Source organism: Rhipicephalus sanguineus, chromosome 1, assembly GCF_013339695.2.
Source record: "Rhipicephalus sanguineus isolate Rsan-2018 chromosome 1, BIME_Rsan_1.4, whole genome shotgun sequence".
Classification (NCBI taxonomy): domain Eukaryota; kingdom Metazoa; phylum Arthropoda; class Arachnida; order Ixodida; family Ixodidae; genus Rhipicephalus; species Rhipicephalus sanguineus.
Window position 1 is genome coordinate 235,178,076 of NC_051176.1, and position 26,517 is coordinate 235,204,592.

General features: G+C 47.4%; 1 protein-coding gene across 1 annotated transcript in view; it reads right to left on the reverse strand.

Annotated features, from left to right (window-relative positions):
- The window catches only part of LOC119374960 (PH domain leucine-rich repeat-containing protein phosphatase 1), a 54,699-nt gene extending 29,981 nt beyond the window's left edge, over window positions 1–24,718 (reverse strand). Inside the window, exon 1 of the mRNA XM_037645159.2 lies at window positions 24,141–24,718. Coding sequence (XP_037501087.1) covers window positions 24,141–24,493 — 353 coding nt within the window. The 5' untranslated portion in view covers window positions 24,494–24,718. The remainder of the gene's footprint in view (window positions 1–24,140) is intronic.
- Between the last annotated feature and the right edge of the window lie 1,799 nt (window positions 24,719–26,517).

Here is a 26,517-nt window from a genome sequence, read left to right on the forward strand (position 1 = left end):
CAGAATGAAAAACAATTATTTTTTAAGTTCAATGCAATAACTGTTAGTGTATTTATTTTTTTCTAATGTTTGCTTAGTCCGTTATAATAAATTATATAACTCGAGAAGAAATGTCATAATTATCAAATGAACAGTGAGGCATTTATAGGCACTTCTACGGGACTCCTTACTGCGGTGCTTCAGTCGCGTACTGACTGCGCGTTAATTTACGTAATTAGTACGTAATTATTACGTTGTCGAAAATGGCGCTGTTAGATGTTTCCTAGAGATGACCACAACTGTCTCATTGGGTCCTTGATAGAACAGTTCATCTCAAGTTACAGAATCTATCTATCTATCTATCTATCTATCTATCTATCTATCTATCTATCTATCTATCTATCTATCTATCTATCTATCTATCTATCTATCTATCTATCTATCTATCTATCTATCTATCTATCTATCTATCTATCTATCTATCTATCTATCTATCTATCTATCTATCTATCTATCTATCTATCTATCTATCTATCTATCTATCTATCTATCTATCTATCTATCTATCTATCTATCTGATGTGCGCACCGAATGCTAAAAAGATATCAATGGATAATTCGGCATGTATGGGTTTGTGTGCAAAGTTTTATTAAAAAATTTACATGAAAATGAAAGCTTCCAGGTTTGTTTCTTGCTCAGCAGACTGTAATCTACAGTGTTTACTGTCACGCTTTAGTTTGAATCAAGATTTCCTCTCGCTTATTTTTGTCAATCAACACTTTCAATGGCGGGGACTACATGCATATTGAGTTTTATTGGTGCAGCGATTATTGGCGATATAAAGGAGTGTCAACTTGGATGGCCTGTTTTCTGAGTCTGCACAAGTCTCTCGTTTTCTAGATGATCTCCGTTAAATTTATTTTTGTGTGAGCTGTATAATGTGGGAAGAAGTCCAGGGTTCGACGGAAACCCGTCTGGTCGGGAAAATCCATGGTGGGAATGGCAAGCACCGACCAATCGTTGAAACAAACACACAAATTGACGTTTCGGCCCCGCTACGGGGACCTTGTTCACGTGAACAAGGCCCCCGTAGCGGGGCCGAAACGTCAATTTGTGTGTTTGTTTCAACGATTTGTCGGTGCTTGCCATTCCCACCAATGTGGGAAGACATTTATAGGATCCAGTGGTTGCGCTTAACTATAAAGTGCTTAGCAGAGTGCTGGATTTGGGTCGGTTAAAGAGCATCTAATATTATCTTTTTATAACAGCTGTGACTGTTGACAGACAATGCTGGTGTGTCGTACTTGGACGGTGCTGAAGTCATGACTGTTTTGTTGGTTTTGTCGCCTACTGTCGTCGCAGACTCCTCTTCTCCTCTTTCATTCTTTTACACCCCCTTTTCCGCTTCCCAAGTACAGGGTAGCAAACTGGAGGCTTCCTCTGGTTAACCTCCCTGTCTTTCCTTTATATTTCTCTCTCTCTTTCTCTCTATGGAGTTTTATTTTACCTTCATCTAAATGTGGCCGCAGTGGCCGGGAATCGAACCCACGTCCTCGGGCTTCGCAGCGCAACACCTTGGCTACAGCATGTCAGGTAGCGAGAGGAAAATGCACACTAGCGCTGACTAGCAACCATAAAGTCTACATTATGCGCGGACGACACCTGACCAGTGAACAAGACGCGTGTAGAAACCGCACTCAAGAGATACAGGCCAGCGCGCTCGGTTCGGCTTTGTTTAACAGAGTGTTCGACTCTCCTGAGATGAGTTTTGTAGTATGGACATACGTTTTAAAAAGTTCCGGATTGAGCCTGTTGGCACGGTTTCATTATCTGGAAACCGCGCGAAAAAAACGAGACAAGAAGGACAGACTGAACCAAGCGCTAACTAAATAAATGCCCTGTTCGTATGTCAGCGCTTAGTCCCACCTATCCTTCTTGTCTGGTCCTTTTTTTTTTCTTTTTGCGCTGTTTGTAGTAATGATGATATATTCCCGATTAATCGCCTGTCAACGCCGTCCGGCGACAATGGCGTCGATGAAAAGCGGCGTGCTCGAATTGCCGAATCCGATCGCAAACACGCGCGCGCCATGTGCAGGATATTCGTCCACGCACGCGAGCGATTGCTCTTTGTTCGGCTGCCGCTTCCTCGGACGCCCTGGCGCCTCGCGATGTTCGGCTGAGCCCCGGTCGACGCTGACCCACTTGGCGGGGGCGCGCCGCCGCGGGAACCGGTCACGCGCAACCCGCTCGGGAAGCCCGCGCGCGCTGGCAACGCCTCCCTCGCGCGCGCACTTGCCCGGTGCGTGGAGGAACGCGCGCAATCGAAGGAGTCGCGTAGCAGGACTTGCCTCTCCGCGTTCGCCCTACACGCTGTGTAGCTCGGGACTGGAAACGCGCACGGACAAAGTAAAACGCGAACGATTCCTAATCGTTATTACACTCGGGTGCGTGATGTGATATTAGTTGGGGCAAATGATTGTCGAACGCGCATTACGTGCATGACTCCTTCCTTCGCATCGAAGCCTCTGATCACGGCATGTTGCACGCACAAGGGTGGAAACGTCAAAGTGGAGCGCGTTCCGTTTCGCATTGTTTGCGTCTCATTACAACCCGGTAATATACGGAGTGACGTGTACTATACGTGCGCTTGTGCGTCAATGTACGTATAGTATGCCTGCGCAAGAACAGTGCGGGCGTGCGTGTGTACTTGCAATATTGCTTCCATCGTCACGCGTCCCATTAAGAATCGAGAAACGGAAGCGGGTTATCTCCCTAAGTCCGCGCGTGCCATTGCCAAGAGCGCAGTTTCCTGCTTATCACCGCCGCCTTATCGTCGAGGCCCTACGCTGCCAGGGCCCGCATGTGCGAGGAATTCCGCGTACGTCTTATAGTAAGAGTTATGCGGGAATGAAACATTTGGAAGGCGCTTAAGTTGCCTTAGCGTTCGCTTTGCCAAGCGAGTCGGCTGCCTTTTGGGGAAAAAAAATCAGGAAAGCAGATTATCTACAGCCGCCCATTTTTAAACCTGAACGCGCGAGCGTCGACCGCCGAGTCGATAAGCGCCGTAAACGGAGAGGAGCGGTGAAATTAACGAGAATGCGCGCATGCGCGTGATGAGTCGTCCTGTGCAGCTGTCTTCCTTCTGCTAAACTGTTCCGGAAATTGGACACCACCCCTGCTTCTTTTGAGCCCCGTTATCGTTCCTTTTTCTTTTCCTGAACACTGCCGTCAAGTCAACAGAAAAAAGGAAGTGGTCGCGCTTGAGATGGATGGGATGTGATATAAATACGCTGATTATATACTACGCGCCTATCAGCGTTTTTTTTTTTCTTTTTCCCGTGTTTCAAGAATTGTTTTCCCGAGGGAAAAAACGATATCTGCCACTGCAAGCCAAAAACAGGACAAAAAAGTAAGGACAGAAAACCAGCTAGGGTTGGTTCCCTTTCGCATAGCAGCCTGGCGGACGAAAGCTGTACCGGACTGTTCACTGCGCGCATGCGCGTATTATCGTTCATTTCGCCGCTGCGCTCCGTTATACGGCGCTTATCGACTTGGCGGTCGACGCTCGCGCGTTCAGGTTAAAAAAGTGGGTGGCCGATACCTCATTGACACTAATGTGCCGCAAATTAGTTGTTTAGCTTTTTTTTTTTTCATTTCCGAAGCGCTCATTTGCATGGACGCCGCGGGCTGCGGTTGGCTTTCCAGCAAAGCGGTTTCCATTCTAAAACTCGGCCTTGGTAAACGGCGATTTGCGCATATAATTAGCGAAGTGCTGCCCTCTGTTCTCAGTGTCGCCAATCGCCATCGTGGCGATGGGTTGTCTCGCCATTTAGCAAATTTGCTGCTGCGTGCGTCTCCAGTCCCTATCCATCATTTTTTCTTTAGCTGTCGCATACGTTTCTCAGTGAAGTGTGAACACACCAATTTTGTTTTCACTGCTGCTAGTAAACGACGTGATTTGTTTACCCTGAGTTAAGGTGGTTTATTTCGTGATATTTTCAATTACCGCTTTAGGAACAGAAGGGATAAAGCGGTGTTCAGATTCAGAAAATAATGCGGATGTGTCGCTGTGTTTGATGGTCCTTCCGCTTGCGATGTCAACATTTATTCGCTGGAGTGACAGTACGAACAGAACGGACTGTTCGGTTCTGTCCGGACGAAAGGATAAAGCGAATTAAAACTGCGTGCACTTCGGTGTTATAACAGGGCAACATTGATACAGGAATGTTGCTTCAAAGCTTGCAGCGTGTGTATATATATATATATATATATATATATATATATATATATATATATATATATATATATATTAGTAATTGATAATAATGGATCTTTTATGTGCTGAGGCACCTATGTAAACATAGACTTGGGACATGAAGTACGCCGTAGTGAAGGACACCGGAATAAAATCCACGTTCTTCTTATACCTCTTTTTTTGACGCGCGTTGAAGTGCCACTGCATCACTGGTGCACTCCCATTCTCTGAATCCTCCAAAATATCCACATGAGGGGTACTGCTATAGGCCGGCTGTATCTTTGTATCTTGTGCAGTTATAATCAGGTGGTGATAGTTTAAAAATGAGGAAGCGCGGTTCAGCCACATGTACAGTTGGCACGAAACATTCTTGAGCACGGGGTGTCCCAGGATTCGACGTTTCGACAAGCGGCCTTGTCTTCTTCAAGGCTGCATCTTCCCCTGAACTCCCTCCTTGTTTGATTGCACAAGGCAGTTCAATATAATGAACTAAAATTTCCAAAGATGGTGTGCAACCTTACCCGAAAAGTTTAAAACTCACCCCGATAATTTCTCGGTAAGCTCGACACAAACAGAAATGCTATGTGGCGTTGTTTTCTTACGAGGAATGGAGAAGCCGTGGTCTTTTTGTTGACCGTGGAGAGTGGGTGCCCTATATACTTGCGCGCTTTGCGCAACCAGCTATACGTCACGTGGGGTGGTCGGTCGGTCGAAACTTTTAAGGCCCTGTGTGGTGTGGAGTATGTAATACAACCTCGTGTATACTTTTGACAGAGTCGATTGTTTTCGTCGAAACGGTGGATACATTGAAGGCTTTGAAAGGTCACTGCAGTGTGTGGCTCACTATTATGACAACTCATGACCTCCAAGGTGCGAAAATAAGGCATCCCCATTTCCTCAAGGTACTTCATTAGGCAGGCAGACGCCATCACGATCTTTTAGGTGGAAGGCTGGAGGAGCGCATGGTCGTCTTAGCCTTCGGCAGTGTTTGCGTGACGCGCTAAGCACATATGCAAAAGGCGCGAGGCGCCGCGGAATGATGGCCGACACGCGCTCCTCTCGACTGCTGTATATATACATGCATTGCAGATAGAGCGACTAGAAAACGCCTGTTTCTACGGGTTCTACAGCTGCCGTATTCGCGCACACACACACGCGCGCGCGCGTGCGCGTGGGCACACAGTGCGAACGGAGGAAAACAAGCTTGCAGCGTGACCACGGCTCTGCCCTCTGCCGACTATGACGCGAGGAAAACAAAAACAAACAAGTCGAAGAGCGCTTTTGCGCGCTCTCCTTTCCGTCACAGGGAGTGCGTCACACTGCTCGTGCAGCCCTAATGTGCCAAGCAGAAAAGCGCGTGTCCAGAGAACACCTATAATGGCGCCGCTTCTGGAACGCCAGGCCGAGGATAACGCGGACGACGCTGAAGACGGCCCGGAGGCGGTGCAGCAAACGGGAGCGTGAATGGCCGCGCGCGTTCACGACGCTGATCGCCGCGCGTATCAAGCACGCGGATCTGGCGCGCCTGTTGAACATTTGTCTCCATCTGGAGCGCCGGAGGCTGCGGAGGCTGCTGCTGCTTCGCTACGCGCGAACAATGCCCCGCAGCGACGACGCTAGGGAAGGACGACCGCTGCCTGGGCTATTTTGGAGTTGCGGCGGCGCGGCGCGTCCGCGAGAGAGAAAACGCCCCAGCGAACGCATCAGGGTCAGTCGGTGCTCGTGCGCATATGCATGCACGTAGCTGTTTGTACGCGCAATGTTGCTAAACCGAAGCACGCTGGCTGCCTGGAGCCACTGAGAAAACGGGATGCGGCACGCACCGTAGTAATGCGGGCGGGTGTCGCGGAGGTGCAGCGCGCACCACGACGCCGTTTGAATTCCCAAAGACCCTCATGTGCGCGGCGAGGGTGCGGCTCGATCACGAACGCCTCGGCAGTGCCTTTTGTTTGGCACTCCGAATGAATCGCTCCGTCTGTTGGTAGGAAAGCGGTGCATATGGCTCGCACGATCGCCGACGGTGCCGACCGTTTCGCAGTAGTACAGGTGCGGACTCTTTCCGCACACGCAAGTAGCCGCGTACGCTCACGAAGAGGGAGAGTCGTGCGGTCCTGCGCTCACAGAGACTTTCGGCTAACCACTCTTTCTTGCGCGACCCCATGGAGAGTGTATTTTTATAGAGGCAAATTGCAGCGCGACCTGAAACAAAGGCGTCGGGAACAGTGTGCGACTGGACAGCTCGGACACAGCGAGAAGGGGACATTTGGTGATCCCGTTTTGCGAAAGACAGCCTCGCGGACTGCTTGCGACACGGAGTGGGACCCCTGCGGGGTCGTTATGTTGCACAGCCGAAACGTACAGCGCTCCTGCAGCAGCCAGCGTGGCCGACAGGTCGCGTCCAGCTAAGTAGCATCGAGGTCAGGCGGCAAATTGCGCTGAGCCACGGATGAGCCGCGACACCGTGCTGCTGGCGTCGAGCGACTGGCTAGACGGCCCCGCACGCGCCCGAGTCGACGGAACACGACGCCACGCACTCGAAGCGGGCCACGTTTCTCAAGGCGCCCCACGCCGCCGTATACAAAGCACTCTCATCACGAAAGCGAGCGCAGTTGGCGCAGTGCTTGCGGCGACCCATTGGCTGCATGCAGTGCGGTGTAGTACGTGCTCCGAACGCAACTCGGCGCTGCGCAGGAGCCGCAGAGAGCCAGAACGGTTGCGTGCAGCTCCAGAACGAGCTTTGCGGCGTTTGTGTCCGCTTCTGTATTCCTTTGGCGAAAACAGCGAAAGAACGATTATGATGCATGCAGACGGAGCCGGTCGTCGCTCTCCCAGCATTTTGTACGACCTTCACTCACCCTTCTGACAGTTACGCGATCGCTACTAAGCGAATAAAAAAGAAGAACGAAAAAGAAGGACAATAGTCAGAAAAAATGGTCAGTGACGCCATGTGCCTAACGTACAATACAGACTAAACTGTATCAAACCTGCATTTGTTCTTGTCCCAGCAGTGTAGCAATGATCAAATGCATAATTTGCTGGAAAGAAACCCAATTGTCTCTCCTTTCGAGTGTCTGGTTACATTGTGCTCTTTAGACCTTTCAATGATCCGTGTGCGGCCGTGCTCCGCTGGCCGTGCCCGGATCATTGAAAGGTCTAAACGAAACAACATTATAAACAGAATCTTTGCTTATGTATAGTTGCGAATATGCATATGAAACGGCATGAGGAAGGCCTTCCCGCTTTTATTTAAACAACTATACTGCTGGACTGGTCGAGCTTAAAAAATAAAAGTGACTTGTGTGGCTCCGTGTATTGCTAATTTTTCTGAAGCCAGCTGAGTTACCGCGATAACCTATAGGACACAGATGTACGTACGGAATCAGGCTTGTCTAGAGCAGTCGAGCGGCCGGCTGCGGACTGCACAAGCGCCGCGTACCGGCAGTCGTTGGGTTCGAGATATGTTGGATACAAGCGCCAAAAGCCCGCATGTGGCATGTATACTTGCGGCCTAAATGCGATGTCAGCCTGTAACTTGTGACATAAGAGATAGTCAGTTATCAGGGTCACTTTCTATTCCTTTTTTTTTTGCGTGCTGTCGCTTGTGGAACCACCGCTGTTCGTGATAAGCGTGGATGCGCACCGGAATGCCTGCGCTAGCTTTGACAACCGCGCGTGATTGAACATAAAAAGTGGCAATGGTTTATCGGCGTTGCGGTGAGCGGTGACGTCAACGCCGATTAGCACATGAAGTGACAGACGCCTTATGAAAAAAAATTGAGCAGACGGTCCGGCTTAACCACTGCTACAGCCGACGAACTCTGGGCAGCTGTTAGAGGAGTGGGAGAGAATTCGACTCCTTCCTGATTATGTGAACTCCCACTACGATTCTCTACCCAGGAGGATCGCGTCTGTGGCTGAACGGCAAGGAGGACCCATTATTTATTGAGTGCGTGCATTTCAGTGATGCACTCATACCTTTCTTACTTTCGCTTCATCGAATTGAATGAGCGTGTTATTTTAATATTATTTACTTTTCTCTTCACAGATTCAATAAATCATATGAGCCACACACCCAGTTGAATCATGTCTGCAGCGCTATTCACTTTCATTCGTCGAAGTAACAGCCCGATGCATTTTCAAGATAGCAAATTGATGACCATCTGGAATTTTCCTGCGTCAGAAGAAAGCTTTATCGAAGGACGAACTTCGTTTTCCCCATTCAGCCCTTCGAAACAACAGTATGCTTTCATCAAGTTAGACATGGAGTATTTGGAAATGAAAGCGCTATCCTGCTGATAGAAGAGACTTTTAGCATCGGGGCCTCCAGTTCTATGAAATTATTGAATCATAGACAGCCCAGAACTATACAAAAGTTTTGTGTAATATTAAGCATCTTGCTGCATCATTACACACATCTTTGTTTCGCAAAATGCGTATTTTAGAGCATCTCAAGAGGACAAATTTTACTGAAACAATGAATAGCCTATTTGAAATTGTTGCAGAGCCTAGTAGTATTATCCCAAAGTTATATTCTGAAATTAGTGTTCTAATTCAGAAGTCCGTACGGTAAAATATCATTCGCTTTGTCTGTGTCCATAGATGCTCTAATTCTAAAAAAAGAAAAGAAACTGCATGCTTTATTGTTGACATCTGCTTCCTAACTTATGGATTTTACATTTTAATTCACAAAACCGTATGAACATCGGAATGGTAAACACCAGATAAACAGTTTCAGGCTTTTAATCTGCGTCCCCGAAAGTTATGCTTACCTTACTGATTCTGGCGTTTCATATTTTGGTCTATATGCTGCGTTAAGCGTCGTCAAGTTGCGGTGCTCTTTTGGTATGATAGAAAGCAAGAAAAGAAAAGAAATGACTTGAACGCTACCAATCGTTCGACTTCAATCAGATAGGAATGCATGAGGGGAAGCGTGTTTCATTTATCAGCTGCGGCGGCGGCTACACACACCGAAGCAGGCAAAGAATAAGCGCCGTTTCCGTCCACCTTCGCTCGTTAAAAATCGACAGGCCGATAACAGAAATGGTTCCGAGCACCGATGCCGCATGCGGGTTTTTGGCGCTTGTATCCAACATATCTCGAACCCAGCGACTGCCGGTACGCGGCGCTTGTGCAGTCCGCAGCCGGCCGCTCGACTGCTCTAGACAAGTCTGATTCCGTCGTACACCCTTATATACATAGTCTTTAATGTTAATTTAATAATTGTTGGGGTTTTACAGTCCCAGAACCACGATATGATTATGAGGGATGCCGTAGCGGAGGGCTCCGGAAATTTCGACCACCTGGGGTTCTTTAACGCGCACCTAAATCTAAGTACACTGGCCTCGAACATTTTCGCCTCCATCGAAAATGCGGCCGCCGCGGCCGCGATCAGTTCCCGCGATAGTATTTAACGTTAATCTAATATTTATACAAACGCCGAGTGTGCTTGCGCAAGCGGTTGATCATGTGCTTTGATGGACGCCGTTTTCGCGAACAAATAGAGCCGTGAAACACATAATAAACAAAAATTTTCAACTAACTTTTTCGCTATATTATGCATGATTATGGCATACATGTTTATATTTCACCCGTCAAGAAAATCGTATTTCAAGAAAACTTCACGTTGTTTTAATTCTACGAAGTGCGTCTGTTCAGACAATTTCGCAATCGAATTCTATCGTCGGTTCGCTACTTTCGCATTGTAGATGTCGACACAACGTCGACGTAAGACAAAAGAAAAAAAAAAAGGTCAGTCGTCACTTGTTTCCGCCAGCGGATAGCAACAGCGAGGCTGTTGTCGGCTTTCGCCCAGCTTGCAAATGACGTGACACGAGCAATAAACTACGTCACAATGAGGGCTTGGCTTTGTATGGAGATCTACGCCCCTGATTGCGAAACTAACTGAATGGGTTTCACATCTGATGACGAAAATCTCGGAACAGAAGCGCTAAAAAGAGAGTCAAACAAAGTGAAGTTGGTTTCGAATACGATTCTTCTTGACGTGTCTAATAGCATACATATGCCGCAATCGTGGTAAGAAGAAAACACATATTATGAAGTTTTTGTTAATTGTCAGTTTATTGACTTCATTCCGCAAAAATTGTGTCCGACAAAGCGCATATGTCGCTTTTGCAAGCAGATATTTTGCAGCTATAGCACCGGGTTTTTATTAAGGCTACTGTTGGTTTAATGTTTAAGGCTCAATGTAATATTCGGTAGGTGAGCGCAGCTATAGCCAACATCTTTACGCAGTACACAGGAATGTTTCTTTTATGTGCGTGTCCATATTGGGTCTTTCTGTCTCGAAATTTGGACGTAACCCCCAGCACCTCCGGCCCTAAGAAAAAAAAAAGTGAATAAAAATTAGCGCAGCTTGCGCTAAGTCGCGCAAGGCTGGGTCACAGCAGAGCCCCCTGGTGGGCACCTATAGCTGGTCCTGGCTTCGCTTGGCTTTTACCCTCTCACCTCTGTCTTTCCCACCCCTTGCTATACTATACTATACTATACTATACTATACATGGCTATGCTTGCTCTCGCCAAGAATTTCTCTCTCTGTGTGCTCGTTCTCTCGCCCATCAGAGTTATTGCATCCCACGCAGAAGAAATGGGAGCACGTTTTCTGGAAGCGAAGCAGAAGACGACAACGAAGAGAGCGCGTGCCCGTTCATGAAGATGATAATTTTCTATCCACGACACACGGCCAACCTCGCGCATAAATGCCCTGCTGTAAAAAAGCCTGTTTTTGGATCGATGTCACGTATTTAATGTCAAAAGAGCGAGCTCCCTCGAACTAAATGTATGTATGTATGTATGTATGTATGTATGTATGTATGTATGTATGTATGTATGTATGTATGTATGTATGTATGTATGTATGTATGTATGTATGTATGTATGTATGTATGTATGTATGTATGTATGTATGTATGTATGTATGTATGTATGTATGTATGACGATGCACGTGTCGAATAAAATTTTTAGTGAGACCGTGTCAATTCCCTTCTAGTACTGGCAGCGCCGTCTTCAACAGTCAGTCTTCAACGCCCCCGCGGCGGCTCCATTCGGCACCGCTGCCTATAACCAGCTCGTGCAGCGCTAAAGTAACCCAGAAGAGCTCTTATTATGGTATAAAGGGTGCTCAAGTAACTTAAGCCAAGCGTCACGCCATAGCAGTCAGTGGCTGACACAAATAAGCCTGCTGCCTGCGGCCTAATCGATGCTCTGTATTTTCGGCGGGAGCACCGTTCCGGACGAAATACTCGTTCTGGCTATGTTTGTAGACGTTCGATAACAGCTCTACCGGCGCAGCGCTCCGGATAACGGTCTCCTTTTAATCGCGTTGCGAAAATCGCACGAAACGTACTAGTGGGGAAAAAATTGACTTCATCTAAACACCGCTACGAACATCCTCGAAAAAAAAAAAGAAAGATTAAGCGTCTGGTCAAGAGATGTATGTAGTGGTTTGAGGTTAGTATAGGTGCTCATTTTTGCAATCCATTCCAGCCTCTCCATGCTTCTCCTTGCTCTCTCTCTCTCGCATTTTAATGAGTAAGTCCATGACGAGTTCTGTCGTAACTCCTAACTATTTGTATACCAAATAGAAAAAAGAGAGAGAGATAACAAAAAACAATACGTAACACGCCGTGCCCACTTGTCCAAAACTAGTCGAAGCCTTGACACCAGCCTATATATGAGGGATGCTTTCAAGACACTGAAGACCTGGACTAGTTAATTTATATTCATGGTTAGTAATTGGACGCGAACAGACGCGCGGAGAAAACCGAGACACAACAGGCACTTATATACCGCCCCAGTTTTCTTCCTGTGCGTGTTTACGCTTCACTCCCACGTGTATAAGACGCTTCCTCGATCGCTGTGCACGTATCGCCTCTTCAAGTATGTCCTTATAATGCGAAGTTTGCATAGGGAAGTATGCGTGAACAGTGAACGCGGCACAGGCCTGCGCTTCCGGTGCTTTTAGAACTGCTATTAAAGGGTGCTCGCACTGATTAGACTACACACACCTTTTGTAAAATTGGCCTACATTAAGAACGCCAGTTCCTATATGCTTACTTAAGGAAGACGAAGATGAGCAATTTGCCGGTGGTAAATTCTCACGTTTCTTGTCGTCTATAATGTACGAATTTATCTATTGACCGAAGCATAATCAAAGCGAAAATTACAGTATATATTGCATCCGCGGATATGGCAAGGACAAGTATAGCGGTAACAGCAAAGAACAGAGAAGTGCTTTTTTTTTCAGTAGATAAGTTTCGCAACTTGACATGGTGTATGTCTTCTGCTGTGAGCAGGGTTGGCAGCACGATTACGTGGCATTGTTTGGTTGGGAGTTGCGGGCAAAAATGCTCGTATGCGCATATGAATTAAATTTACCCGGACCTCCTCATTTCAGCGTCTCTCGCAGCCATTACGCTACTGAGGTCGTTAAACAGAATAAGTCAATAAAAAAAGTTGCTTACGTTCTTAAACGTACGGGTTTCTTACGCACAATGGTAAATTATTGGGTTGATGGTAAACAAGCACACACACGAAATACGTGCGCGTAAACATGCGCAAGCGTGCGCTTGTGTGTGCGTGTTTAAAAAGACACTGAAGACAGTCACTAAATCAGTTTATAATAATAACTGTTGGGGTTTTACGTCCCAAAACCACGATATGATGGTGAGAGACGCCGCAGTGGAGGGCTCCGGAAATTTTGGCCATCTGGTGTTCTTTAACGTGCACTGACATTGCACAGTACACGGGCCTCCAGCATTTTGCCTCCATCGAAATGCGACCGCCGCGGCCGAGATCGAACCCGCGCCCTTCTGGTCAGCAGCCGAGCACCGTAACCGCCACATCACCGCGGCGGGCACTACTAAATCCGTTTGACGGGCAAATTGTCGTTTAAAAACTCCACGTGCATTACTCCGACGAGTACTTTTTTTCTGTTTGTTATCGGGTAAAATGAATTTCATTTTAATTTTCTAGTATTCCGGGCGTCTTTTGCCTATGGAAAATCCCCAGAAATTTTCACTTCGATTACTTTCGAACTGTCACCAGCGCAATCTGTTGTTATGATCAATTACTAAATGACTTGGAGGAGTTAATGTTATCCTAGACGTCATGGAGCGCATGAATGAACTTGAAAAACGGCGTCGGAAACCGTTTATGTGCTTTGTTTTCTCGCTCTGTCTCTCTGGCTTGGAACTCCCGTCGCGAGTATTCTTCATTTAGTATAAGAGAAAGATGAATTTTTGTGATACTGAATTCTACCAATCTAGCTTAACTATATGCAGCGGTAAATATAGTTTACGTAGGTATACGTATCAGCCCACATGAATGTATTTCGGCATGTTGCATTGTCCAGCCTTAAAAGTAGCAATGCTGAGCTCAGAAGATTTGTCTATTCGATTAGCTTCACCATTGTTGTCTTTTTTCACGCTGGTTGAGGCGAATACAGGCAATGAGTCAGACGCTGTGGTGCTTGGCTCTTTTCGACGCAACAATGTCGCAAATTATGCAATTAAACGACCAATATGGGTAACTTAGAAAAGATGAGCAAATCAAATGCTGTGCGCGTTATCGTGCGCACATAGCACATGTGTACGTGCGAAGCTATATAAAAGACAAGAATGGAGAACTCTCCTCCAAATCCCGCATAAATTAACAAATTAAAGCTGAATCTAAAGCAGTCGCAATAATGGTATAACGATTAATTGGGAATGCGGATTCCTAACAACGAAGGGTTTCGCTATAGTTAGTTAAACTCAATTGGTTTTATGGCGAGTCAGCATAATGGGAGGCCGACTATACGTGCATGGGGCGTCAGCACAATGTGCGCGTTTACAATCTCGAAACGCGCCCACAACATCAATGCTTGTTGCATGTTACCCTGAGCAATCTGTGCTCGCGAGAAAGCTCCGAGGAAAGCGTAACAGTGAAGCCATCGGAAGGCCGAATTAATGAGCAAGTGAGAACTTCATCTCCCGCACGCTCTGCTATTCATCGCGTCTGCGGGGAAAGCCGATGTTGACTCGGCCGTTCGACGGACACACCTCGCCCGCGTTCCAGTGCTGGCCGCAGTAGTGATCGCGCGAGTTCTCACTGAGCAGTTTCACAACGAGCCCCAGATTCGCCTTCGGGCTCAGAACAATTGCTCGGCGAGCTCTGCAATACGCCTCCGCGGGCAGCCGAGTGCTCATGCGCGAGATAGATGGGAAGCCAGCATTGTGAAGGGGTTCGCATGGAAGCGATGCGTATGGGAGCCGAATTACCGGTGCCGAGACAAAGCGCACTCGCAAACAGCCAAGGAAAATGTATCGGTAATGAGTGAACGCCCTGCACGCCGCAGCTCGCGTCTGTTTCCTTTTCCGCTTTTGCTGTTTTTCTTTTATCTCCCCAGCCCTTATATACGGAGGGCGCGCACAAATTAGAAATAGAACCTCGGCCTTGCAGGCTTTTAATCAAACCAGGCTTTGCCAGAGCAAAGACAGGGACACCCGTTGCCGAAGCCAGCTTGCGGTTTCGAGGCCAGCGGCCAAGCCTTTTAGTTGGTCGCGAGCTAACATACTGTATACAGCCAGCGTTGTAAGCTCGTATATATATCGCTATATAGTTGCGTGCACTGGCTAGCGAGCTGCTGCAGCCGTGGGCGGGGCTATCGTGAGACGGCGACCACATTTGTAAACGCGAGTCACCGCTCGGAGTGTAGCATAGGCACACTGTGCCGCGCTGTATTACTCAAAAGTGGTCCCTCGATCGAGTTGTCGCGGACTGTGGATGTCGGTGTTAGCTGTTTGGTGGTGCTCTCTATGCACCTTTCTCTGGCAACGTCTGCAGCATTGCCCGTAATTACTGAAGCAGGAGGTGGCTAGTGCATACACTTGCGCCGGGAATAAAGGCAAGTTCCGTCGTGTTTTGACCATGGAGGCTACGTTATGAGCAGTTAGTAAATGAAACGCGACGCAGCTACTTTTGGCCTTGCTCACGAACTGGCATTAGGGTCGTGTGGCGTGATCATGATCTATTTCTTTCTTTCTTTTCGCTTTCTTTGCATATTTGTATACCTTCGAAATAAGCAACCGATCGTTTGCAGGGGGGCACGTTGGAGAAGTTGTAGAGGCCATATAACATACCTCATCCAGTGTATCCTAAACGCCAAATGTAAAACAGAATAAATAAATAAATAAATAAATAAATAAATAAATAAATAAATAAATAAATAAATAAATAAATAAATAAATAAATAAATTTGGGAAATTTGCTGTAGGAGCGGGGAGAGGACGATATGGTAATACTTTAGAAGTGACTAAGAGATAACAGAAGCACGCACTTAGCGTAGTGCCTTTTCGATAAGCATTTCGCATCTCTTGATTATAACTTAAAACACCTATATATAAGAAACATTCGCTAGCCCTAGGAATGGCAACAACAGATATGCACCTTGCGATTTAGATAATTATCGACCGAACGTGGAAACTCTGGGGTACTGTTTGCTTTGTTTATGTGCTAATAAAAATACTTCGACATTTTTCATAGCACTATGATGCAAGACGGATAACTGATTCCACCTATGCGCGAAATTCGTATTGAAATCGTACCGAAAATCGACCAGGAATAAATTAGAATGTTTGCAAATTGAAAGAAAGGACTTAGGAAGTGGGATAAGTTAGGTAGTTTAGTTTTAGTTTCAAAAGTATTGCTCTCTCGGGACATTTTCGAACTTCCTGCATTTAGTGTGAAATCTTGTCAAATTGGCGGAGGTTCATGCATGTTTGATGAAAGATCACACAGATATATCTGCACTAGTGCTGGGAAATATCTGGCAGCCAAGCGCGTTACACTTATTCAAGTCACGCATATGAAGAGCGTTTAACTGTTATCGGTGCAGAGTAATTAACATTAGCGAGGCGTAGCTCTGTCGATTTCTTTCTTTCTTTCTTTCTTTCTTTCTTTCTTTCTTTCTTTCTTTCTTTCTTTCTTTCTTTCTTTCTTTCTTTCTTTCTTTCTTTCTTTCTTTCTTTCTTTCTTTCTTTCTTTCTTTCTTTCTTTCTTTCTTTCTTTCTTTCTTTCTTTCTGACATTTTAGAGTATCGTACACACGCCCGATATGGCAAGTATTTTCTTACAAGAAATGTGTGGTCGTCATCTGTTCTCATGCAAAAAATTACTGAAACTGAACGCATTTATCGAGTTCCGTGATGCTAATAAGTTGCCATGTACAGATCGCAGTGTGTGAGACGCCAAGGACTCTTCCTGGCGTAATTGTACACGAAGTCTGCGTCTATTGTGCCCTGCGATTTGTTGATAGTGATCGAGCGTACTTGCTGTCATTAAAGGCGAATTAATGCGCTTTCATGTTATGTTACCACGTTGCACGAATGCGAAGAATGCCGAGCTACTGCATGTGACGGGACCGATAGCCATGCGCTATTCTATATGACCAATGTTGTTCTTGGACAACTCTTCGCTATACACTCCGTGTGCGCGTATGTATATTAGTCTACATTTTTCTATAAGTGAGCTTTTGTGACGCTTCGCTGCCTCATCGTCGTTTTTAGAACTGCTGTCTCATTTGCTCGTGGGAATATCGGCGGGTTAAATCTGTATTTTTTTTTTTCGCATGTGGATTCTTCTGGTCCAATGTAGGTCATTTCAGTCGTTAGGACTTCGCCGACCTGACTCATGGTCATTCTCAAACAGGTGCGCGCAAGCGACAACCACTTAGCGTCAACAAATTCGACTTTTCGAGCGTTACACGGAGCGCTGCATGGGGGAAGACAGCATGGCTGGGTCGCAGTGATTGCTGTTCAACCGCCGGAAATACACTGTTCGCACCGTTTGCTGCATTTCGGTAACGGCTCGTTGTACCGGAAATGAGGTTGGCTGCGCGTAACGCTGGCAATAGTACCACCCGTTCTTCTAATTTTTTTTTTTTTTTACGTTGCCTTATGTGGCGCAATGAGGTCTTTGCATTTGCGACGCAGCAACATTTTTTTTTTCTTATTCCGCTGCTTTGTTGTAGGTTGTGTCGTTTGTTTAACTACAGTTTAACGAAGAAGTTGAGCAGAAAGTATGCAAGTCAGATTGAGCAACATATGCTTTATCCCGACCTATTCTCCGAATGCACTTCATTCAACCTCAAATGGACGCTGCTTCGTATACACCCTGTTGGAAAGGTTCTGCTGTGTACATGCAGTTGTCGACACGCAACAATGGCCCTGTCTTTAAATCAGACAAACAAACAAACGAGCGAACTAATGAGAACTAACTCGAAAGTCACTGAATTCTTTGAGGGAGTAAATACCAAATATAACGTAGTTCTATTATACCAATTATACAATATATATGCACTGTGGAGTACTCGTAACGAAAGAGGCTGATTACAACTTAACGAGCATTTTTTTTCAGCCAGACGCTGTCGCGAGAGCACACAGTAATAGTAAATGCAGCGTCCATTAGGAGTTTTCGCCTGCGGTTATCACCTTCCTTTCTGTTATTATCTACCACAGCTAGGCTAATACCCGCGAGCGAGGAGGCCTCTACCGCGAGCACAACGATCTTTTCCGCGGGACCGCCGTGCTGGGCGGAAGAGCCGGCTTTTACCGCATTTCCGTCACTGCCGCCGGGCAGTGTTAATACAAGAACGGCCGAGGGGGGACCTCGGAGTGATTATTTACGGCTCGAAGCTTGGAGCCGAGCGGCGGCGTCCCCCCCCCAGTGTTGCACGCCGGCGGCACACAGGACCGTAGCAGTTGTCGTCATCACCGTCGTGACTTTTCTATTTCCAAGCATGGATGGGGGCAGAGGGGAAAAGAAGCCCGGCGGAAAGAAAACAAAATATGAAGGGCGAATAAAGAGCCCGCAGAGGAAGCAGTAGAAGACGCACAGCGCGGTGCTGCTGCAGTTGTCGCCGGCCGCTGCCGCCGCGAACCGTGAATCCTGCTGCGCCGTGCGTGACCACACAGCCCGGCGGCTCGGCCGCCCGGAGACCCGCCGCGGCCCGCGAGAGTCCATTACGCGCTACGGCGCACGCCGGTGTGCGCGGGTTTGTACGTGTACGCACAACGCACTTTTCTACCCTCCCTCCGCATAAACACACAAATACGCGCATGCGTGCGCTGCGCTCTTCTGGAAGCAATTTGAAGGTCATTTTTACCTGCACCGCACAATTTATTTTTTACCTCGCTCATTCCCGGTGTTCTCGCTCGATTTTCTTCCCTCCTCTCTGTTTGCTTTCCCTCGGTTCCCGGCGGAGAGAAGGAGGCACGCCGTGCGAGTTCGTAAACGTTCACGGCTCTTCAGGAGGGGCACCGCAAACTGTGCTTCGCCGCAGCCTGTGAACCGTAACCAAAGACGCGCCGCTGCATATGGGCGGTTCGCACCGTGACTCGGCGCGCTAGAAGCGTGCTTCGAGCGTTGAGGAAATTTGAATAGCCCTTAAAGAAGGCGACGTTGAAGCCTGGAACGCCGAATGATCCGCTCGCCCGAGACTCGAGTGCTGCGCACACTGCGGGCGCGAGAGGCTGTCGCGAAACGAAGTTTGGTACAGCTGTTCAGCGACCTCGGCGGGCTTCCTGTCGTACGTCCGCAAGTTATGGTCCCATTTGTGCAGCCCTCCCTCTGTATCGCGATGGCCTCGCGAATGCTCAGCTTCAAAGCTTGCTTTGCATAACCTGTCCGCGAAGGTCCGAGCTCCCTGGGATGGCGAGGCTGCATTCGTTATGCGGTGGCAGACACGAGATATGGCCAGTGCGCGTTTTCCATATCCGTGAAGGCAAATGGAATTTCGCATCTGGTGCTTTAGTAGTAGCCTAGGCATAGAGACAAAATCGTTCCACTCATTCCTTCTCCGTAAATTGACATGCTTAAGTGTTTTTTTATTATTACTATTTCTTTTTCTTTTAGCGCACACAAGTTCGCTCGTTTGCTACACTGTTTCCCCTCGCATCTATAGTCTCAAAATCCCAGTGCTCTCCTGGCAGCGTGCACACGAGCCGCGTTTTTTTTTTTTTTCCCCTGTCTACTGGTTCGGAAGTGTGCAACTCGCGACTTCAGTTACGATGTGACGGCGCGTCCACATAATGCAGTGTCCTGGCACATTTGCAGAGTGTTTCACTGTTTGCGCAGATTTGGAGCTACTTGTAAAATAACTGCCCCCCCCCCCCCTGACGCCTCGCAGTTCATGAGCGCCAAAAAAATCTTTCGAGGGAATCTCTTAAAGGGCAGGCTTAGGACCGGCACCGCATGTGAACAAGAGTCTTCACGTTTGCGCAGATTTTGAGCGGGTGTTTGGTCGTGCACGGCCACTGTGGTGGTGATGCTCTCATCTTCACTGTGATGATTTTAGTATTGTGCGTCAGTTTGGCGTCGAAAGTTGAAGCAGCGCACTTGGGAGCGAAGAAAACAAAGCTGGACTGGAGTTGGTGGGACCGACTGTATACCTTCACATTCTCCGCGATTCTCCTTCGGGTGTGCTTGCGCTTGAATAACGTCGACTCATTGCAGACTGCGTAACTTGTTTTGCGCCGTAGTCTCGCGCCACTTGAGTGTTACACGAGACTGAGTCCTTGCGAACGTTAAAGCCCACATCTACACGAGGCACTGAAGCCATTGTAAGCATGGTTTCGGGAGATGGCCGGTGACGTAAAAGAAAACGCACTGACCGTATACGCTATAGGCTTTAAAAATATAATATGCATGATAGAGAGGAGGAAAGCATGGCAAAAAAGGGGCGAAGAAAATATAGTGGTAGACGCGAGCACTCAGAGTATTGTGAATGGTTAAAAAGATAGCAGTATATATAGCGAAATCGCCATCCAAATAGTTCGTCAGAAAGACTGCGACAAGACAGGCTAGAAATCAGGCGCCAAATTCACAAAGTTTTTCGTTAATGAGTGCCCTGTGCAATAGGTGGATAGAAAAACGGCGCGTCGTCTGCTGCGGCACTTCCGGTGCGAGGCCTAGCTCTTTGCTGCTTCAACGTGCCTCTTGTTCAGTGTAATCGGGGAGGAAACGTGTGCACTTTTGCGACGCGCTTGCTATCGGTTGCGCGGTGATCCTGTTCTTGCGTTCATTTGTGAATCGATAGGTAATATTTCGCACTTCACAGAACGAAGCGGGAAGTAGAAATAGACGGTCGTTGCGAATGAAACACGGGGAACGGTGAGAGGGAGGTCTCGAGTGCAGCAGCCAGCATACGTGTACGGTAAAACACGCAGTAATATTTTACCGAATAAGCTTGGTTATGTATTTTCGAGCACAAACGACGGCTACCCCAGAATGACACACGTATGAGCACATATGGGGCCAAATCAACATACGTTCCCAAATCGTTTAAGAGGTTCTGACAACAGTACAGCTGCTCTGCCATCAAATGCGCCGATTTAGAGTACTTGCATTGCATGTACTGCATTGCCATTGCCTACTTTATCGCGGAAAAGGCCGGCCAATGGAACAAAACGGCCCCTCAGTTGCTGTCATCGACTAGGACGTAAAACGATCGACGTCGCTTTTGAAACGACGAGTGGCGTAATAGATGTGGCAGGGGCGTAACCAGGGGGGGGGGGGGGTTGGGGGGTTCAAACCCCCCCCCCCCGCCCGAAAATTTTCAGTTTTGCTTGCGTATATATACATGCGCACATACAAACGCACGCACGAACATACATAAAGTATGGTTGAACCCCCCCCCCCCCCCCCCCCCCCCGAAAAAAATTTCTGGCTACGCCCCTGAGATGTGGCGTCTGTTGTACTTCAGGGACTTACAAATGTGAAGTGCCCAAAACTTAGAGTTGAACTTGAAACACAAATTTATGTGGAGTGCGCCGAATTTTGCATGCCTTCAAACACGAAGCTCGAGGGCGCAAGAGAACGAACTCTCAGGCAAAGAAAGATTCAGAGTCTTAAAATAAAAACCAATCACTTTTTGAGTAAAACGTATTTTACTATCTTCATTCACCATATCGAACCCGAGATGGTATCTTTGTGACACAATTAAAGTAAATAAATCAATTTACTAGTTCGATACATGATAAAAGAAGTACAAGTCTTACAGTGGACTGATATTTCATGTCATCAGGAAGTGCAGCGAATCTTTATATAGCCCAAAACATGCGCGAAAACACTCTCCGCTGCCGAACGACATGCATATGTGAGCTCCGTGCCACTTGAATGAAGGAAGGACCATTCCCACATTTTATAATAGTAAAGCAGTGATAGCGTTTTTCATTCAGCCAAGATGCGTGGCTTTCCAAGATGTTATGCAGTAATTTTCGAGAAAAATATCACCGCGACTGCTACAGGTGGAACACGGAGAAAGCGACGGCATATGTAACAGTGCACGTACGGCGGCGCGGACTCTCGAACCGGAAGTCGATGCAGACGGCCGCCGTAGCCCGCAATCCTTTGCGAGAGTCAGGTTTTTGCTATCCACCTATTGGCTAGCTGCCTACGCTAATGATGTGCCCAGCAACATGACTGGCTGAACAATTCCATCATAAGTCGTTTTTCTGAACACGGGCCCAGGCGCCGAATTTACAAAGCTTTCGGCGCCTGCGAAATATTATGCTCTTCAAGAGCCATAATTAAATATATATGCAAACTTAATACAAGGCTACGTAGCAACTATAGTCAATTAAAGACGGCGCTGCATTTTTTTAACAAAGAGATTATCCACATATCCGCTGCCATAATCGGTATGGGGGAAGATAAAAAGAAATAAGTATCGCATGGTAATATAAAATAACTAAAACCCACGAGAACCTAGGAAAACATTTCACTAATGCTGCTAGCGAGCGGAAAAGGAAGTGGGTACATGCCGCGTGAAGTTTATTGTGAAGAGTAAACTTGTTGAAGAAGGTATGGATTCACAACGATTCTCGTTCGTTAGTGTATTGGCCGGCCACGTTCACTAATGATATGTCCAGCATAGTGAGTAGCTGCGATTTCCTCTTACGGACATTTCAAGCTTCAGAAGTTTTTATGGATACGGACTACTGACAGACGGATGCATGTATACTCGTTGAGTTTTACCACACATTCATCATTCAGTGCGCCACAGTACGAAGAAGAGACCGAAGCAACACGAGCGCACCCTCCATTGTCCTTGTCTAGTGTGGCGCATCGAATGACGAATCAGTATCAACTCGCCCAACTGTAAGTTCTTTTGGTACCAATACTTGCATATACTGCTCGCGGAAGAAAAAGCGCCACTTCAGGGAATAAAGGCGCGTGTTTTCGTGTCCACCGTGTGCAGTTTGTGAGCTAGCAGTAATTTCGGCTCATTTAATTATATCCAAGTCAGCATCACGTTTAGTGAACAAGGCTTAGGCCAATATTGTTCGCAAAAGCAAATTCGTGCATATATCTATGCTAGATAAGTCCGCCGCGGTGGTCTAGTAGTTATTGCTCAGCTGCTGACCCGAAAGTCGACGTGTTCGATCTCGGCCGCGGCGGTCGCATTTCGATGAAGGCGAAATGCTAGATGCCCGTGCACTGTGCGATGTCATTGCACGTTAAAGAGCGCTAGGTGGTCGAAATTTCGTGAGCCCTCCACTCTGGCGTGCCTGATAATCACATAGTGGTTTTGGCACATAAAAACTCAGAAATTAAGCTATTCTGTGCTGGACATATTATTAGCTAAGGTGACAGACCAATGAGAACGAACAATTACGGACAAAGCTCTTTGGGAATCCGCCCCTTGATGAACTGTACGAGCGTAAGCACTTATGTGAATGTTGGCACAGGGGCCAAATTCACGAAACTCTTCGTTAGTATACGCACTCTTTGCAATGGACTGGTCGCCTGTGCTCCAATCGTTCAACTTGCTCTCTTGAGTAGTTCCAGCGTAAGAACATTTTGTCAATTCCGGCCCTGCAACCTCCGACCTTTTCATTCACAACAAGCTTACGCTAGCATTGTTCGTGAGAGCAATGCCGTAGAAACCTAATGCTGGACGTATTAGCAAAGAGGAAGGCGGCCAATCAATGGCAAAGAGAGCTTTCAGTCGAAAAGATTTGAGAATTAGGTCCCGAGTTTCGTATTTAAGAAGGAAAAACAAAGTTCTTACGCTGATACAGAGCGTAAAAACTAAAACTGCTCAATAGCGAGATCGAATATACCATTAGCGAAGGCGATTGGCCAATCAGAAAATGTTCGTACGAATGAAAGCATTTGCTTACTCAGGCCCACAACCGTAATCACAAGAATGTCTTAAGCTAGAATTATTCGTAAGAGAAAATTTCAATCAATACTAATACTAGGCGTGTCACTACCGAAGCCGGCTTGTCAATGTCAAAGAACGCTTACCAACGACAAACTTTGTCAGTTTGACCCTTCGTAGCGACGTAACATCTAACTTTTGTATAATTGCACACATCGAGTGTTAGATTCAATGCTTTGCATTAGCGTTTCCTTGCGTAAATGTACGCTGTTTTTGTTTTATTGCAAAGTAGATGATCATGCTTTTTATAGTAGTATGTGGTACATAACGGAAAGAAAGCAAAATACAACGGAGAAAGATTCCTTCATATATCATTCGCGACATGGAAACCGTCAGCCAGCCCATCGCTTTAGTTTTGACACGCAGGTGCTTTCAAAACTTTGTTCAGACTGTGATTTACGTGTCAAAACATAAGCGAGGACTGGATTTGTGCATATGGCCACCGGTTAATCGCAATATTTCGTGATGAAATGTACGGCTTGTGCTTTCGAATACTTCGTGAAGAAATATATATCTCATGCGCCGGGGCGTACAGGCTGTCATACATTCAACAGGAGGGCCGTCTTTCCCAAGTCCCGGGCGAATTTCTCCTTTTGAAAGGATGACATCCCGCCTGTTTCTCCATTGCTCTAAATTCGCGCACTGTTTCGGAATCAGTGCACTTGATAGACACGGCAGGCTCACCTGTGCAGGCGGGACACTTCTGGCGGGATCTCCTGAAGGAAGTTGGAAGCCACGTTGAACACCACAAGGCTGGTGGCATCCCAAATGCTTTCTGGTGCCTTACGTAGCCCGCAGTCAGCCACGTTGAGGCGCTCCAGAGTCTCCGAGAAGGCCCCGCGCACGACGAGGCTCTCAAGGTTTCGGTGGCGCAGGTCGAGCACTTGTCCGGTGAGCGGCACATCCTCTTTGACGACCTCGGGAGACGGCGAGGTGCGCGGAGTGTCTCTGTTGCCCACCGACGGAGGATCAGAGCCTGTCTCGAAGCCCGTGTCCGAGCCGGTCTCGGACTCGTTCGACTCCGACGAAGCCGTCATGATTCGGCCGGCCGCGCTCGGTTTGAAGGACCGCAGTCCGGTGGCGCTGCGTGGTCAGAATTGTGGCAGCACTACAAGGTAGCGGCATCCACGGCGTGTTCCTCCCATACGAGCCATGCCGGAGGGTTCCGACCACGGTCACGCTGCCTGCACTTCCGGCGGAGGAGGAGGACCGCGCGCACCTGGCGTCTGTGACCGAGCGGAACTCCCGAGGAAGACTGCACCATCTGCCGAGGCAGACCCCGTTCAAGGTGGACGGTCTCTCGCTCGTACAAAGGACCCCCCTCCAGGACCTCCTCGCCAGCCAATGGCGGCGGCGCCTTCGCGCTCGCTGCTCCTTCTTGCCAGACGCCCCAGAATGAAGCCGAGCGAACCTGCCGCAAGAAGAAAGGACCCACGCTCCATCAAAAGGGCGGGGCGCCCGACTTCGCCTGCCGCCGTTTCCCCCCGCGCTCAAGCGACCGTGCGGTGCGTGCCGTATTTTGATTGCGGTTCTCGCGTTTTCTCCGCTGCCATCGTGGGAATCACCGGGGGAGCATCCCGTTCGCTGTCTCCGGACAAGGTCGAAGGCACAACACCGGGGCTGGAGCCATTCATTTGACGCGGGGTCGCACGTGACAAGTGCGAGCTGTGCGACGAAAGCACAAGATTTCACACGTTTGTACAGGCATGGTTAGCCGGTATAGATATCATTTGCAACAAGCGCCAAAGCAAGTGTTGAGAGACGTTCTGCACGTGGTACAATTTACTGCATGCATGCAAGGTGCACTTACTCACCAGCTCTGCAACAGTTAAAGTGACACTAAAGTGAAGCAATGATTAAATTTAGGCTGATGAATTATTCTTTGAACATTTTATTTTCGTTAATTCCACAACCATAGGTTCTTTATTTAAAGAGAAAATGAAGGTCAAAATTTTTATTTTGAATTTCGCGTCAAAATCACTTCACAGCATGACGTCACGAATTTCGAAGTGTGTGTTTTTTTTTTTCGTGTTTTTGCCATGTTGCCACAACAGAATTTCTTCAGACTTGGTATGTCATGTCACTGGCCCCCTTAGAGGACAATGAACTTCATTTTTACCGATTAAAAGCTATTTAGGTACCAGTAAGACCGTCGAAACCTATGACGTCACGGAGAGTTTCGCGCGGCTAGAGTGCTCCTTTTGGCATTGTGAAAGGGCAGTTTATTAATACGAGAAAATTCGCTTTTCTCTTTAATGTCTCTTTAAAATATATGGGCATCAAGCGCTTTCTCCGGCTCTAGAAGACGTCTACTACCTTATAGTCACTTGGTTATATTGAGACGGCGGACTAGGGGTGGTACGTAAAGATCAAGCACAATATGGAGATTATGCAACAATTAAATACGCTTGTGATCAGTTCGCAACCTGAGCAACTTATTTAGCGCGGATAACCTTAGTAGCATATATAGTGAAGTGCGTTGCAGCGCTTGATAAACCTAGCAAGCACACTATCTTAACCAAAAAAGTAATAACTTGCGCAACCTGACACGCACGTAAAACCAGACACACACACACTGCGCTCGTGTGTGTGTTTGATTTTACGTGCATGTCAGGTCGCGCAAGTTATTCCTTTTTGTGTTAAAGGGCCCCTAAACCACTCCGAGTTTAATAACGAGAGGCTGGTTCTTTCTCGCCTACACTGCCCTTCCTATATACAGGCGCTTCTCCTCCTCGCAACTTATTCATGAAACATGCGAACAGTATGTCAGAAATAAGCGTTGAGCCTATACCAGAATCACGCGATTACCGGCTACGCGCTGCTATCTCCTCTTGCGCAGTCGAAAACGCACAAAACGAAGTGAAGTCAATTGATCGCGCACGATAATCATGCAAAACAAGGCAGAACGGGCGTGCGTCCGCATCGCAAAGCAGGATAAGAGACAATTAACAAGCGATATACCTCGTATGTGGACCAATCGTGAGCTTATTTCATCATGACGTCACGAGCACGGACTGCTGGCGTCGCGACTTGAGCCAAAGAGACTGGGAACGCCAGGAGA